This window comes from Calliphora vicina, chromosome 4 (assembly GCF_958450345.1).
Source record: "Calliphora vicina chromosome 4, idCalVici1.1, whole genome shotgun sequence".
Lineage (NCBI taxonomy): Eukaryota > Metazoa > Arthropoda > Insecta > Diptera > Calliphoridae > Calliphora > Calliphora vicina.
In genome coordinates this window covers 6,344,528-6,361,704 of record NC_088783.1, presented here as the reverse complement: position 1 = coordinate 6,361,704, position 17,177 = coordinate 6,344,528, and the positions used below count along the sequence as shown (strand labels likewise).

At 30.1% G+C, this 17,177-nt stretch overlaps 1 protein-coding gene across 1 annotated transcript; it reads right to left on the bottom strand.

Annotated features, from left to right (window-relative positions):
- Positions 1 to 994: 994 nt before the first annotated feature.
- Positions 995 to 16,161, bottom strand: Trf4-1 (Topoisomerase related function 4-1). Its single transcript, XM_065506668.1, is given in 5 exon segments — positions 995 to 4,690; positions 5,976 to 7,520; positions 7,588 to 8,268; positions 8,343 to 9,547; positions 15,860 to 16,161. Coding segments are annotated over 4 exon segments (3,147 nt in total). The 5' UTR covers positions 9,181 to 9,547; positions 15,860 to 16,161; the 3' UTR covers positions 995 to 4,607.
- Between the last annotated feature and the right edge of the window lie 1,016 nt (positions 16,162 to 17,177).

The window sequence follows — 17,177 nt, the reverse complement described above, 5'->3', positions numbered from 1 at the left end:
TGCATGCATCAATATTATAAACAAAAGCCGCATTTTGTCTTCTTCCTTTTGAAATAAAAATAAGAATACAAAATGTATTGTTCTATCTCCTGTAACATCTCTGTATACCTGCCCCTGTCTGTAAATCGAGTGTATTTCGCATGACATGTAAATCAGGTGGTTTCGATTTACAGAACATCATAAAAGAAAAATGTTACTCGAATTCGGTTTACAGAACAGAAATATGTGTGATGTTTTAAACTTCAAATTTCAAATGCTTGATATTGAAATGTCAACCACGATTTTACAGTACACATTTTAAAAAATATTTGAAATTAATTGCATGTTAATTTTAAATAAATGTCTCAGATTCAGTAATACATATGAATGAATTTTTCAGGAAATTGATTTCAAAATCTCTGCTTAATTATTTGAAAACTTAGAGTTTTTTTTAAATAAATTTCCATTATTCATATGTGTTAGTAAATCAAATTCTAGAATATTTTTTTAAAAAATTTCAAATTATTTTTTTTAAATTTTGTAAATAATTTTGAGAAAAAAAAATTCCATACAAAATTTTTGAAAAATTCAAATTTTTGGCATGAAATTTTTGTCAAGTTATTTTGTTGTTGTTTACAATATTTCAATTTAAAATATTTTAAATTTTTTGCATAAAAAATTTAAACATTTTAAATAATTTGAAATTGTTAAACAAATAATTTTTTTATTGGGGTAATTTGATGATCAGAAATATTTAAATTAGTTTACAAATAATATCCAATTTTGAGTTTGGAAAAAAATTACAAACTGCAAAGTACTCAGAAACAGTTAAAAATAAAGTTAAATTTATGATTTTCAAAGTACTTTTACCCTCAGTAACACGAAGTCTGGTTATGTTTTAATTAATAGTTATACTGACAGTTTTCATACAAAAATAAATTTAACCGACAGTATAACTATTAGTTAAGGCATAACCAGACTTCGTGTTAATGAGGGTTAGACTACTTTAGTTAAAAGACCTTTATATTAGAATAATTTATAATTTGTCGGAGAACACGAATAAATTATTTATTTATTTATTATGTATTTAAAAACACATTTGTTATATATAAAATTTGTTTTAGTACATCCCAGATTTGCAGGTTTTACAGGAAATCGTTACCGTACTCATTGCTTTAAATTATTTCTTGTTGTTTTTCTAATTAATTCTGTGAAAAACCTGTAAATCTGATTATATCTCAAACATATTTATGAAAATGTATATGATATGGTCATGTTTTTAGCAGATAAATTATAAAACATTTACAAAACCAAGTGATTCATAAAAATAAAACTATTTCATAAACAGAAATTACTCTTCGTGGTAGCAAAAATGCTTAAATATTTTACTACAAAGTCAAATTTAAAAATAAATTTTAGGTTTCTTTTTGCAGAGTTGTATGATTTATGAAAAAAAAACTAGTTGTGTGAATGTTAAAAATATAAGTTGTTTTGCTGTTCCAAAATTGTATACAAATTATGATTTCTATGGTTATTTGCTTATGGCGTTTTCTTTTCTGGCGTAAATTTTGCCTTTATTCTGGATTTTACAGTGTTCTTTTCGAATAATGTTGCCCTAAAATCCCGAAAATATGCTACATGTTTCACCCTCCATTTTATCAAAGTGTTAGAATGTCACCACTTTTTAAACAGATTTTTTTTGATTTGTTTTTGAAGTTCGTTTGTATTAATGGAAGCAAAAAGTATAGTTTTAGAATATTTTGAAGCTACATAAAAGAAAACTGCATAAATGGTAATTGTTTTTGTTCTATTGTGATCGTTAAAAATGTAACACATTATAAGGGTATGGGTAACTTTTAATAAATGGTACAAAATATGTTGGCAACATTATGCGTCAGAAAAGAAAACGCCATTAGTTTTAATTTAAAAATTATTACTTTTTTTAAATTATCATGAAACTCAGCTTTCTAAACTCTAGTTTCTAAAGATGTTAAAACACTCATCTGTTTAGAGTGTATTAAATCACAGCCAATTATGAAAAAAAAAAATCCCCGGTAGTTTTTTCCCTTTTCTTTTTTTACTGTAGAATTTGAATAGGAAAAATGATTAAAAGGAAAAAACTCTCGGGGAATTTTTTTCATAATTGGGCTGAATATTTTGTTGTTGTGGTCTTGTAAGCTGTATTATTTTCGCTACACTTTCTACGTTTGCTAGGGTAGTTTACTATAAAGTACTTTGATTTAAATACGGTTAATTCATTTATTAACTATCCGTCTATTATGTATGTTGATCGAAACATAAAATTAATCAAACATAGCTTCAATTCAAACTGAAAAAATACACAGTAAAATGTTTGCTTGTAAATTACCATAAGAGAAAGTTAACTCCGGTCAATTTTATTTAGATTATCTACCTCTTGCATGCCTATAAGAGTCAGTTTATTTTTTGTATGAAAGCCATAGAAATTTGCACATGATTCTTTGTAATAACTTCGAAATCAGTAGAAATATTTGGAAATGCATTGGTAATTGTATAAACGATGAATAAGGCTCATAAATTTACAAATAAAACATTTTCTAAAAACTACATGTAGGCATTTTTACAGGCATGACAAGGATTTGTCTGCTGAAAGGTAAGGGATCATAAAAAACATTTGAGTAGTTTTGAATATAGTCTGAACGTTTCGCTATTAAATATTTAACACAATTTATGTTCCCATGAAATATCCATTTCCCTCGATATTGCTATCGTGATATTCCCATGAACTTTTCATTCACAATAGTTGATTTTGTTCTTAACAGCTGTTTATTGTTTACAAAATTCCATCTAAAAATTTCCCAACATGGTGGATTTTTTCACGTGAACAAAGTTTATGAACGAAAAATGGGAAAAGGGAACATATTTCATGTGTAATATTGATTCGCGATAGGGGTGAATATTAAGTTAATTCATGTCATCATTTTACCCTTGCGAAAATGTAAACATTCGAATAATTCCAACACATTTAATACGTATGGTTGCAGCGATTGTGCGAAAGTCCTAACAAAGACCGATGACATGAATTAGCTTAATCATTAATTGCAATAATAATAATAATAAAACCAAAGTGCTATAATTTTGTCCATATCTACTCTATTATATGCCTAAAATTTCAAACAGCTTTTAAAACTCAAAAAAAAATACAAACATATAAGATGGTTGACATGGTAGCTCGCTGCACACAAGCATTTCAGTAGAATCTATTAGATTCCGTTTAGAAAAACAACATATAAGATAATTTATATTAATTGCATTTGAAATATTCGAAAGTAAATGTCGACATGATGAGATTTACAAATTAATAATTAGTTTTGTAACTTAAAATGAAAATATCATAGATAAATAAACGTAGATCGGAAACTATCATGACAAAAACCTAAGATGTGACAACAAATGTGAAAACAAGAAACCACACTCGTATGTGTGATATCTTGGGCAATTTTTTATTTTTTTGTTTGAGTTTTTTTTCTAGTTTCCTCTCTATGTGTATTTTTTGGAAAATATTTAAAAGCTGCAAGCAAGCAATGTTACCTTATGTCAGCAAAAATTATAGCTAAAAAGTAATTATGAAATATTGAAAGAACAAAACATAATTTCATTAATTTTTTTGCCGCCCTAATTTCAATATCAACAACAATTGAATATGTATTTTGGAGGAGTACAGGGGGAGGGGGTTTTAGTATCCTTTTCTATCATATTGTAAAGTGCTCAATACAATTTACAGACTACACATGGCTTTCTTTGCTGTTGTTTGGTTTAACATTCCTACAAGTACAGTAATTACTTAGATTTACTTTCTTAGTTAAGTATTATCATTATCGTTATCATTATTATAATTATTATACTTATTTAGTTAGTTACTATGTTTAGAGGCCTATATGTATGTATGTACTTGTTTGTATCTATGTATGTATGTTTGTTTGTATTTATGTAATGTATGTATATTTTTAAGTGTTTGCATATTACTTTTGTTTTTTTTTTGCTTTAGCTAACAATGACTTCATTTATACTTTATATTTATTTATTTTTTTATTATTATTCAGTTTTGTCTACAATTCGTTGTTGTATTCTATAAGTGTGTGTAGTTATGTTAGGGTTTTGTTTGTGATTTATTTTGTTCCTTTAAATTTAAACTGTTAGCTATGATGATGTATGTGTATGATGATAACAATGATGTTGCAGATGCTGCTGCTGTAGCGTAGGTTTATCATGATGTTGATGAGGAATAGGAAAAGGGGTGGGGGGAGCGTTAGGTAAGGAATGAGTACCTTGTTTTTCTTTTCTTTTTTTTTTTGTTTTGGTTAATTGGGTTTTTAAAGTTATAAGTGAAGCTAATAACATATTGCTTATCATACTAAGAGTAGATTTATAGAGAGATAGAGAGAGTTATAGATTGATTGATGTTTTTGTTTTAAGGGTTTTTCTTTCTTTTGTCTCATCAGTTGCTGTTTGCTTTTTTGTTTCATTTCATACAATTTCGATTTCTAAATGCTTTAAGTTTTGTTGGTTGGTTTTGTTAAATATTTATATATATAATTTGCTTTCTTTTGTTGTTGGTTGTTTAAAAAAAAAAATAATAATAATATACTTTACTTCCATTTATTAGATTTGGTGGCTTTTTTGGTTTTCTTCTTCTCATTGTTGTCCTTATAAGAACGAGTTGACGTCCGATCTTATTTTTTAGCATGAAAAGAAACAGATAAATAAAATTTAAATGTAAAAAAGTTATTACAATGAATAAAATGTAAAATAAATAAATGAAAAAAATTAACATAGAATTTGTGAAAAAAAATAACTATTTTCGTTAAAAACTTATTTTTGGTAAAATATTTCTTTTAGTTGTTAACTGTGTTTTGAAATTTTGGCCTAAAACTGGCTAAAACAAAATTTTTCGTAATCCGAATATTCTGCCACTTTTGTAAATTTTCGAAATTCCAAAATTACGCTCTAATTTTATAATGAAATATAAATTTTGTGTAATTTTTGCTTATATGCAAAAATTCAAATTTTCAAATTTAATTTCGAATTTTTGAAATTTTTAAAAAAAAAATTTAATTCTTTAATTCTATCATTTTTAAAATTTCTAAATTGGTAAATTAACAAAATTATATAATTTTGCTCTAAAGTTTTTAAAGTTCGAAAAATATGTCTGTTCGAAATGTTACCCTACTGGTTGAAACCAAATTTATGGCATAAATCCGAAGCCAAATAGTCTGTAGAACTCTAGAAAATTTTCAAAATTCTAAAAGGATTTCTGCTTATGTTCGAAATTTGAACCTGAAATTTAGATTTTGGATACAATATTGTATATAGCACCTCTGCTATTCAAATTCGTTACCAATAACTCTTAAATGTTGGCTTACGTTCGAAATTTCGAACCTAATTTCAAATCTTTATATATTTTTAATTTTAGTTTATGTTTAAAAAATCGAACTTAATTTAGAAATTTAGGTTTTTGCTCGAAAATTCGAACTTAATATTGACATTAAAAAAAAACAAGTAAGAGAGCTATATTCGGCTTTGCGGAATCTTATATACTCTTCACCAAATTATACTTTAAAATACAAATTTTAAATATTATTAAGTAAAAAAATTTAATTTTTTTTTTCGAAATTGTCCATTTTTTAATTTATTAGCGAAAAAAATTTGACAAAAAAAAATTTTTCTAAAAAAATATCGCTTAAAAAATATTTTTTCCCGATTTTGACCTGCTGTAGGTCCAAATTACTACAGCCTTATACACATCGTTGAAATGGACTTTTAAATATCAATCATTAGATATCCATATTGTCTATATTAATGACTTAATAATCAAGATATAAATCAGAAATAGGCCTAAAATCAAAGTTTACCTCGAGCCTTGAGAATTCCAACCATGTTTGTAAGTTATTTCGAGGCTACCACAAACGGAATTGCCACTCATGATAAATTGAATATTTCTATTAGCTAATACACACCTGCTTTCATATTTGAAGCCGATACCGATGATGAAGAAGCTGAATTTGAGGGACGCGATTCAGATTCCGAACCCGATTTCGACGATGAATCGGATCCATTTGAGGCCACTGATGACTCCGATGAAATGGAAATAATCGATATTGTTGAGGAAGCGGATGTTAGAATACCATGTGTGGTCGTCGTCGCCGTCGAACCACCCAAACTCGATGTACTCGTGGAGGCATTATGTTGACGCGGCAATGTAGACGAATGCTGTTGCTGCTGCTGTTGCAGACGCTGCTGTCGCACCTGTTGTTGTTGCTGCAAACGCTGCTGATTGGTGTAACGGGGTTTCGAGCTGGCAACATAATTTGGATTAGAAGCGGCATACTGCTGATACTGCTGCTGCATTGGAGGTGGTACATAGAATTGTTGACGATAGTAATGGGGTTTATTTGAAGATGACTGTTGCTGTTGTTGTTGTTGCTGCTGCTGCTGTTGTTGTTGGATTGCTTGCTGCCTGGGAGGTGAGGGTGAGAGTAGATTTTTCTTTGTAGACGATGAGGCCGTTTGAAAGTCAGACATTGCTGCTGCTGCTGCTGATGATGATGTTGGCGATGGTGATGCGGCTGTTGATGTTGTTGTTGATGCCATCGCTGATGTTTCGGCTGTTGTTGTGTATGTGGTACAGGAAGATGTAACAATTGTAGTTGTAGTTGTTGTAATAATAATTTCATTAAGCGACTGTGTGGATGTGGATTTTGTGTTTGTTGTTGTGGGTGTTGTTATTGTTGCTGTTGTTGTTTGTGTGGTTGTTGTTGTTATTGTTGAGGATGATAGTTGTGGCGATGATGTTGATAATGATATAAAACTATTTGTTTGTGTGGGTGGTGTTTGTGGTTGTGTGTATTGTTGTTGGGGTTGTTGTGTTAGAGGCTGCGGGGTTTGTTGCTGCAACGGCAACGTTTTCAGCGCATTGATATTGCCAGCATGCATTGTGAACTGTGTTCCTGCTGCTGCCACTTGCATTTGTACCAATTGCTGCTGATGTTGCTGCTGTTGTTGTTGTTGTTGCTGCACCAAACCGGCAACTATTCATCATGTATCCATCCGGGCATTTGTGTGAATATTCGCGGATGTTGTTTGTGTCATTGGAACACCGCCGCCCAACACAATGTGTGTGGTAGACCCTGTTGTCGGTGACGTTGAGTCGGCATCGCAGTCTTTGCTGTCCTCCGAATCATCCCCCGATGAAGTGCTACCACGTCTATGACACATTGAATTCAAAGCGGCAACATGATGTTGCTGCTGCTGCTGCTGGTGATGATAGAGGTGTGGTATTATATGAATCTGTTGCTGCTGGCCGGTTAAAGCACCGGCTGGCAACATATTGGAAGGCAATAATTGTATCTGCATGTACTTGGTGGTATTCCCCACCACGTTCGGTGTACCTGGACCACCTAACGCCGAGACGGGTGAGTGGCGTGGAACGACAAGATGCTCAAAATGTTCACGTATCCATTCGCGATAATCTATAACATCATCGGTGATACGTATAATGCGTCCTATGAAAAATAAAAAATAAATTTATTAGAATTTAAACAACAACAGTTTCTTTTGCTAAAAACGTACCCAGTATTGAACGCTCATTACAATCGTTGGCCCAATCATTGAGAGGACTCACAGCCTGTGATAGCATTAGATAGGCGTATTCGAAGGCCTGCTTTACTTGTAAGGCGCCATACGAACTACGTCCGATATCATTGCCGGGGGTTAGTGGATCCTCTATGCACAGCAGTGACGGCCGATGACCATCGATCATATCACGTTGTAAGTCTTCTTTGGGTATGTAGCGACCGCCGTTCTTTATGGAAATGCCAATTTTCATATAGTTGAACTTGCGGCCGTACAGTTCGAAAAACTCCAAGAGTAAAACACCCAAATTATCAGTCTCGGCGTGAATTTGACGAGGATGCAGCTGTAGGAAGCTAATGCACATGAGTATCAATGAATAGGAAGAAATGCCACCAGTGAAAACTTCATTGAGATCACGTTGAAGTAAAAACTGTTTTAACACCAGCACCAGTTTAGCAAGCAATGGGAACTCTTGCTTGTATTTTTTAATCAGCTCTGCCGATTGGACGCCAGACTGCATGTTGAAGGAGATGTCAACTTTAACTTGAGTCTCACGATCGGTTAGTTTTATAATGGGCACAGAGGCCTTGTCCAGAACACGCACCGAATGAGGTTCAGCTATGCCACGGGCGATCAGTTCAGTTTCGAGAGTTCTCAATGGCATTTTATCCCAAAGACCTGCAAAAACCAGAAATATATCATAAATATTACAATTTCCAAAGTGAAAAAACAAGAATTCAATCAATATTTACCTAATACCACTAGATCAATGTCAGAGGTAGGCAGGAATAAACCAGTACGGAAGGAACCAAATATCTCAACCAAAGCCGAAGGCCAAATGGAATGGACCACGGCTTCAATTCGATGTACCACCTCGTTGCGTATGGCATGTTCGGTGGGTGTGGGCAGTACATAATTGTAGAATTGCTCAATCTCCTGATGGAGACCCAAAACGCCGCGACAGTAATTGAAATCCGGTACACGCCAGGGACAGCCCTTATATTTCGATATCAATTTGTCCATGTGTTTGTTAAAATTGTATGTACTGGCCTTGTTGTCGACAATGCGGCCAATTTTCCTGCGCGAGGGATTATAATAGCTGGGACGTTCGTGCGAAGGCATTTTACCAGTCAAAGTCGTCGTCGTAGTGTTTGTACCGTCTCCTCCGCCGCCGCCGCCGCCTCCTCCTCCGCCGCCCTGTGTTGTGTTGTTGGCAGGTGTATGTGAATCGTTATTTGTATTGGTCGTAGTGGTTGAATCAAGGGAATTATTGCTGGATGTATTGCCGCTGGAATTGTTGCCGTTATTGTTATTGCTGCTGTTATGATTGTTGTTATTGTTGTTGTTGTTGTTGCGTAAGCCACCAAATTGTTGCAATAGCAATTGTATGGAATCACGATCTCTAGGAGTTAAATTAGCACCGTTATTGAATTTATTACCACCACCTTGTAATTGTTGTAGCTGCAGTTGTTGATTCTGTTGCTCCAGCAATTGGCTCATTTCATGCGCATTGGTTTCCCAAATTTTACACCATGTGAGTAAAGCTGGACCCTCCTGTTCCTCTTGAAACCAACCAACAAAAGGATCCATTCAAAATGTTTTCGCACAAAAACAAAGAAAACCCCAAAACGAACTGGCAACTATTGCAGTTGGTATCGCACTTGCTTTTCTTTCTCCAAACGATTATATTTCTATTATTTTCCTTTATGTGATGGCTTTTTTTCTCTGTTGGAAATTTGGCTACACGTTGTCCTTAGGACGTGAGTTTTAATTATTATTTTTTTTTTATTAATATTCAAAATTCTTTGAATTGAATTTCAAAATCTCAAAAGTACTTCTTGTTGTTGTTTTTTCTAGACAACAATCTATGGAATGCCAATGATGTTGAAAAAAAAGGAGCAACTTTTTATTGTTTACTCTCTTTTATTTGAACTTAATTTTATATAGAGTTGAAATCCTAAAAAATAAATAAGAAATTGTTGAGCTATAATCAAAATTATCAGTATTTAAAATTTTTATAAATAGAAAAACGTTGGAATCTGCCTTAAAGTTGCTAATGCGCCCTAAAATAAACAATTGATTAAACAAATGCCTAAACACGTTTTAAATGTTTGGATAAGTAGATTTTAACTAAAAGAGAGCTATATTCGGCTGTGCCGAATCTTATATACTCTTCACCAAATTATACTTTTACATATTTTTAAGAAAACATATTTCAAAATTGTTTTTGAAAATTTAAAAAAAAAAATCCAAATTTTTTTCCAAATTTTTAAATTATTAGTGAAACAAAATTTGTGACAAAAAAGTTTTTTTGGTAAAAAAAATTCGGGTTAAAAAATATTTTTCCCGATTTTGACCCATTGTATGTACAAATTACTATATCCTTATATACATCGTTGCAATGGACTTTGAAATATCTATCATTAGATATCCATATTGCCTATATTAATGACTTAGTAATCCAGATATAGATCAAAAATAGGCCAAAAATCGAGGTTGCCCGATTTTTTCCTTATATTTCATCCATTTGTGAACCGATTTTCACGATTTTACCCTTGCCACACATGGTGAAGAAAATTGGGTTAAAATTTCCCGATTTTGATCTATTGTCACTACGATTTTCCCGAATTTAAATAGCAACTATAGCGGACTTTTGAATTTCCCGCCTCGTAACTAAAAGGGCAACACTGTTCCTGTCAAAATTTTAACAAGCTGCGTCATTTAGTTTGTGTTTAACAGCCATTGATAGCAGACTACCTCGTGAATTGAGGAGAATATTGAAAGAAATTAATTTCAATCAAAACAAGGCTTGATAGATGCTATGGAAACTCTGGACCATCAAGCGTAAAAAGGTGGTGTACTGAATTTCGTTGAGGCCGTACAAGCAGGGAAGGTGCCGAACATGGCTCAGTGGTTTTAATTAAGTAATTATCAAATTGTTCCTCACTATTGTGTCCTAAACCTTTGCCAAACATATCAGTTAATCTTTACAAGCCCTGATTTTAATGCAACTATTTCAATTTCTCACAAAAAAAAAACATCATCTCAGTATGAATGTACTCAACTCGTACTAGCTAGCCATCATAAAAATCATTATCACGAGACTTTTGATAAGAGCAAATGTAACAAAAACAGGTGTAACAATAACAACAATAATAAAATGTTACAACACTCTCATTATGAAAAAAGATTAAACATAACTACATAAGAGAAGAAAATGTAGCCCCAAAATGATGGGAGTTAATTATGAAGTAAATAAAACTAAATTCATCAAATTCAAATCAAAAAAATGTTTCGATAGTAACAAGCATAATAATAGTATGAGTAAGTATTTTTGTTTAAAGTTGTATGAATATAGAAAAAAAAAATACGTTAATGGAAAAAACCCGATCCAATTTTAAATACATATCTACATATATTCATATTAAACACTTCCCCCAAATGTATTCATCTTTATATACTAATTATTAAGGCCGGGAAAGAGGTATGCTTTGAAAACAAATAGTTTAACTATTTCTAAACAAACAAGAGAAATTTAAATAAATTTACATACATATTTCGCATAATAATTGTGCATTATTTTTTAAATTGGTTTATAGTTTGTTTGATTTTGTGTGTGTTTTTGTTTAGACAAAGACCAGATACTGGTTAGTATTTTGTTTTGCATTACGAAATGACTTTTTATTAGACCCTCTAAAAATAAATGTGCTAAATGATTTGATATATTTTAAGAATAATAAATAATTTATTTAAATACAATAATAATGAACAAGGTTTTTAGAGATTCGTATTTAGATTTTTTTAAATAAAAAAAAATATGACGATTTTTTTAGAAGGGATGTTTATTTTTCTTAAAAAATAAACCTGTATAAATGATATAATGTTTTTGTTGGTCATGATTATTATGATAAGGTGCCGAAGAGTCTAAAATAAGTGTTAATGATATTGATCTGTATCATTATCATTCTAAGTCGATTTAAATGAGTCAATCTGAATCAATCCGAAATATACAACCGAAATTAATGAGATTCTCCAATACAATTGTATCATTGTCCTAATGATAGAGATTTCAAAGAACTTTCCAGCGGCATAGAAATTCGGAACGCAACTATCCGAATAAAACAAGTGCCGAATCGTATATACCCTTCATCAAATTATACGTAAAATAAAAATGTTAAATAATTTTAAGTAATAAAAATTAAAAAAAAAAATTTCAAAATTTTTAAACTAATTTTTTTTAATTTATTAGCAAAACAGATTTTATGCAAAAAAAAATTTATTTTATTTAAAATTTTTTTTAATTTTATAACAAAAATATGTTTTTATGAAAAAAAATTCGAGGTAAAAAATATTTTTACCGATTTTTTCGAATTATTATTTAAATTTTTTTTAAATTTAAAAAAAAAAATTTTTTTTTGTGATAAAAAAAAAATCGGGTTAAAAAATATTTTTTCCAGTTTTGACCCATTGTAGGTCCAACTTACTAAGGTCTTTGAAGTATCTAACATTAGATATCCATATTGTCTATATTAATGACTTAGTAATCCAGATATAGGTCAAAAATCGAGGTTGTCCTGGTTTTTTCCTCATATCTCAGCTATTTGTGGACCGATTTTATTATGAAACTTCTCGTAAACATGTCTGACTGAATTATTGAAGATTTGGATCCCGAAGATATCTGGAGTCGTCAGAAAATTGATTTCAACAGACAGATGGACAGACGGACATGGCTTAATCGAGTCCGCTATCTATAAGGATCCTGAATATATGTACTTTATAGGGTCGGAAAATTATATTGTGGAAATTACAAACGGAATGACAAACTTAAACTTGAAGGGTATAAAAATGCAACATTATTCGCGATCAACGCTCCGGAAGGACCCGAGTGTCACGTGGCCAAAGATTGTCTACACTATGACCTCGCTCCGGGAGGACCCGAGTCTCACTCGGCCAAAGTTTATCAACACTACGACAGCTGTATCAACCGCAATAACCTTTCTTTTAAACCAGGAAAGAACTTTCAACAACAGTGAAACACCGATAGTTCGTCTTTGTGCGTGTGAATATACTAAATGCATACGAGGGTAATTTGTGTAATTATAGTTTCATTTGACCCTCGCAAAAAAGTTTCGGAGTTATATTTAAGAACCTTATTATGGACAAATTTATTATTATTCTAATTAACGAAGGCATCTGCTTCAGAAGTCGTCAAAATTACATTCACTTTAAACAAATGCCACATGTTTTGTTTGTAGTAGCTGGATAACCAAAGGCAAAACTGTACGAATTGATAAGCATGCGAAATTAATACACTTCGTTACAAAACCTTTGATATTCCTAAATACATATTGGGATTAATTCTAGGCTACCGAATTTCCCGGACTTTTTCCATTCCCGTGAATTAAACTGAATTAAATATATAGAAGAAGAAAAAGAACCGGTCAAAATTCAATAACGTGTATTTAAGAGGTCCGACTGTTAAATCTGGAAAAATTATAAAGAATGTTTTTAAAAACAGGTTGTATATCTATGTATAGCCTGTGACGAGCAAAAATCGTGAATTTTTACTTTTTATTATTTAAAATTTTTCAAGAGAGATAGAGCTAAAGACGTGAATGCGTCATACGAGAAGTCTAATCCTCGTCATAGTTGCGCCTACCTCCGCGTGAGCTTCCATACCCCGTTGTAATTTCCTCTACGGAAGAATAATATGGGACGCACCATTTAATGGCGTAATTTATAAGTGACGCCCTGTAAATTAAAAGAAGATAATAAAGTTCTTAATCCTCTGGCCTAAATAAATACAAACCCTTAGAGCCCAGCGTAAGTTCGAAACGCGTCGTCACAAGCCTCAGAAGTTTTCATGTAAACAATCTCAATTACTCTTTTAATTTTTAAGGTCGTTTGCATGATAAAATTTCAATTTAATTAAATTTTTTTTGTTTTAAATAATTGTTTTTGTCACACAGAGAAAAAGGTTTTAGTTGTGATAACCGAATTTATTTCTTATCAAATAATTTAGTCTAAATAACTGAATTTATCTATTGTGTCTGAAAAATTTTAGTTGGGCTGACAAAAATTAGGTTATTTAAATTGTAATTCATCTGTGCCAACTTTCTATCTTTTGCTAGTATCGAAAATATATATGGATGTAATTGAATCATTCGATTGATAACAAATCCCAATGAAATCTCCTAGATCATCCTTTAAAAATTGATAATATAAAATTCAATAAAACGTTTTAAATAGTCATTGAAAACAAAAACGTTTGCCAGGTATTTCGGGATTTCTTTGAAATTAAAGTATTTATTTGACCAAATAATCTAAAAATCTAAAGAAAACAGAATAAAACGGAACTAAAATGTATTATTGGCAAGATTCACAATAATACCTTTTAACAATTGTGCGGAAGTAAACATTATCAAATTAGCAAATAAATAAACAAGTGCTAATTTTATAAAGAAACAAAATAAATTTCAATTCATACTATGTAGGTACCTACAATTTTACATTACAGAATAAATAAAATAATCGAAAGCTAAACTTGAAACATTTTTTTCTTTTTTTTTATTATTTATGAGAAATATAATAGATAATAGAAATGAATTCATACTTGGTATTTAAAATCAAGCATAATACAATTTCGAACTGTTATGTTTTGTTATAATAAACTCATTTCGGGAATTCCCCTGCATATGTACATTAGGGCGGCCTCAAAAAAAAAAAAAAAGATTGTAGATGTGGACTCTTCAAATAAACTAAACTTTAATTTTAGTTGGGAATATCGACATCTTTTTCTTTCGTATCCATACAAACGTATGGATTTATGTATATTGTAAAAAGATCATGTTAAAAAACATAGTGAATAATTTAAAACGATCAAACAAAATATGAACAAATAAAAACAGGATTCTGACAACTGACCACTGACAATCAATAATTAATTAATTTTAATTGAAGACAATTATTTACAGTAAGTAAATTAAAAAAAAATAGAAGAAATAGAATTATTGAAAGCCAACTTACTTGTTTCTCTCTGTGTATGATTTATGAATTTCGGACCATAAATGGACAATATTATTGAACACTTGAGTTTTTTTTAGTTTTTTTTTTTTGTCAGTAAACTTAATCAGAAAAACAATTATGAAAATGTTCTTTTTAAGGCAGAGTGAGTGACAAAATAAAAAAAAATCCAAAAAAAAGCAACAAAATACGAACGAACAAACTTATTATCCTTGAATAAAATGTCTCGAAATGTAAAATATGAAATTAATCATCCAAATGGTCCTTATTTTTTGTTTTTCGTTCTAAGCTATTTCTGGTTAACGTTAAACAGTAGATATTTATATATACAATATGCTTTTTTGTTGTTATTTTTTTTAGCATTTACAACAATTGCTAGACATTTCTAAGGCCATTTAATAGATACAAAATTGCAACTTGTTTGATGAAATTCTGCCTTTAGATACTTTTTCTTTACACAGTCTGTCTGTCTCTCTGTTTTTCTATGTGTAACACACTAAACTTTTTTCCCAAAATTTTTATTGTTGTTTTTGTTATTTTATTAATAATTGCAAGTTTTATATATTTTTAATATGTTTGCACATGTATTTAATTTAATATTTTATTGTATTCGAGTTTATTATAAGAATTCTTTGAAAAATTCATTTCAATTCAGTCAGTGGTAGTAATTAATATGTAGTAGTTTTGCTATTTTGTTCATTAGCTTTTAAAATTTGCTTATTCTTCTTTGATTTTTTTCAAATACTATTGAAAAATTTTACTACTACGCCATGTATCAAGAATTAATATAGAAATACGAAAAAATAACACACACACAGTCTCGCACACAAAAACTTTCAGGCGAAAAAATATTAAAACACAAAAAAAACTGTTTTAAAGTGTGTAAAATGTATTAAGGCAGACCCGACTTCAATGGTTATCACGAAGAAAATTTGCAATTTGCTGCCACAAAAATTGCACAAATTTCTGTAATCATTAATGTTTTTGTTAATTTTGTTGGAGGATATGAAAATTGCAAGTCTTTTGATCTTGTTTCACTTATTTCGTTTGTATTTTTCACTTGGGAATTATTCCCATTTTTTGATTATAAATTTTGCCTCATTACGAAAAAGTTAATTTTTTTTCTTCTCACTACCGCTCGTGTATTTTTTTGCTTTCCTTTTTAGCTCTAATTTGACATATTAAATGCAAATGTCAATGCTATAATATAAATGTCAATTATTTACGTTTCTTATTAGCCGATTACCCAGTAGTCGTGGTGAATTTACTTTCTTGTATATTCTCAACTTTTCGTTGCGTTTTTTTCTTCTTCGCACTCTTTTTTCTTTTATCACACTTTTGCACACTGTCCTTAGGAATTTTTTTCGTAAAAACTTTATTTTACAAATTCTCAAGTAAATTTGATGTATTGAAAGTTACTTATAAGCGCCATCTTTTTATTGTGGACTTTTGTGCTGATTTGTAATAAATTTAATAACTTTTTTTATTTTAATTTCACAGAAAAATTAAGAAAATACTCCTGGCAAAAACCACGCTAACCAAAGTATAGTAACGAATAGGTTTAATGTAGTAAAGTAATCAGTACTTGTCACGAGGTTGCCAAGCTTTTGTTAAAAATACCTTTTAATGGAAAAGAGAATTGTGCTTTCAATGAAATGTAATTAAAGAAAATAAAGAAAATTAAATAAAACTCGAAACGATATTTTTTTAAATACAAATTTTCGATTTTATGGAATTAATCATTATAATGACGATAGCTTGTATATTCATATTTTTATATTTATTTGTATAAAAAATTGTACTTTTGGCTGCTTGCTCTCTCTTAAACAATAAATATTTTTGTTAAAATTTGTGTTAAAAAATACAGAATTTTAAAACTAAAAATAAAAATGTCAACATAAATATTTGTCCTTTCATTATAATAGAAAATATCTCTTAATAATATGGGTATCACGGAATACAAATTGAAATTACATTTTGAATTTATATGATAGTACTTCAGAAAATTTTGAAATAGAGAAGAAGAAAAATTATAAATATTAAAATTAAAAAAATTAAACTATAAACTTTTACTGGGATATTGATTTGTTACTATTTCATTAGCACAATGATATAAATTAAAAAAAATTGTTTCATTGAAATAACAAGCCTTTTATAGAAATTGTACCAAAATAATAAATAAATTTACGCACAAAATAATTGGTTCATGCCGAAATCATATTAGGTGAAGTCAGTCAAACAGCGCATTTGTTCTTAGATCATGGGTGGACGCATTAATTGAAAAGTTCATTCAGATTTATTTTTAATTTGTACATAATCTATTCGAATATTTGTTTTTATTAACAAAGCACTAAAATGCAGACAAGTCAGAATAAAGTCTCCAATTCTAACTATATACAAATATAATAGGTCAATCTGAGAGTAGCTTTGAAATCATTTAAGTATATTGATAATAAATAAAAATAACACATCTTCACAACAACAACATAAATTTATCTCTGCCATTATAGGGTTAAATTCATCTAATTTACATTCACAATAGCATGTACACAAACTGTCAAACA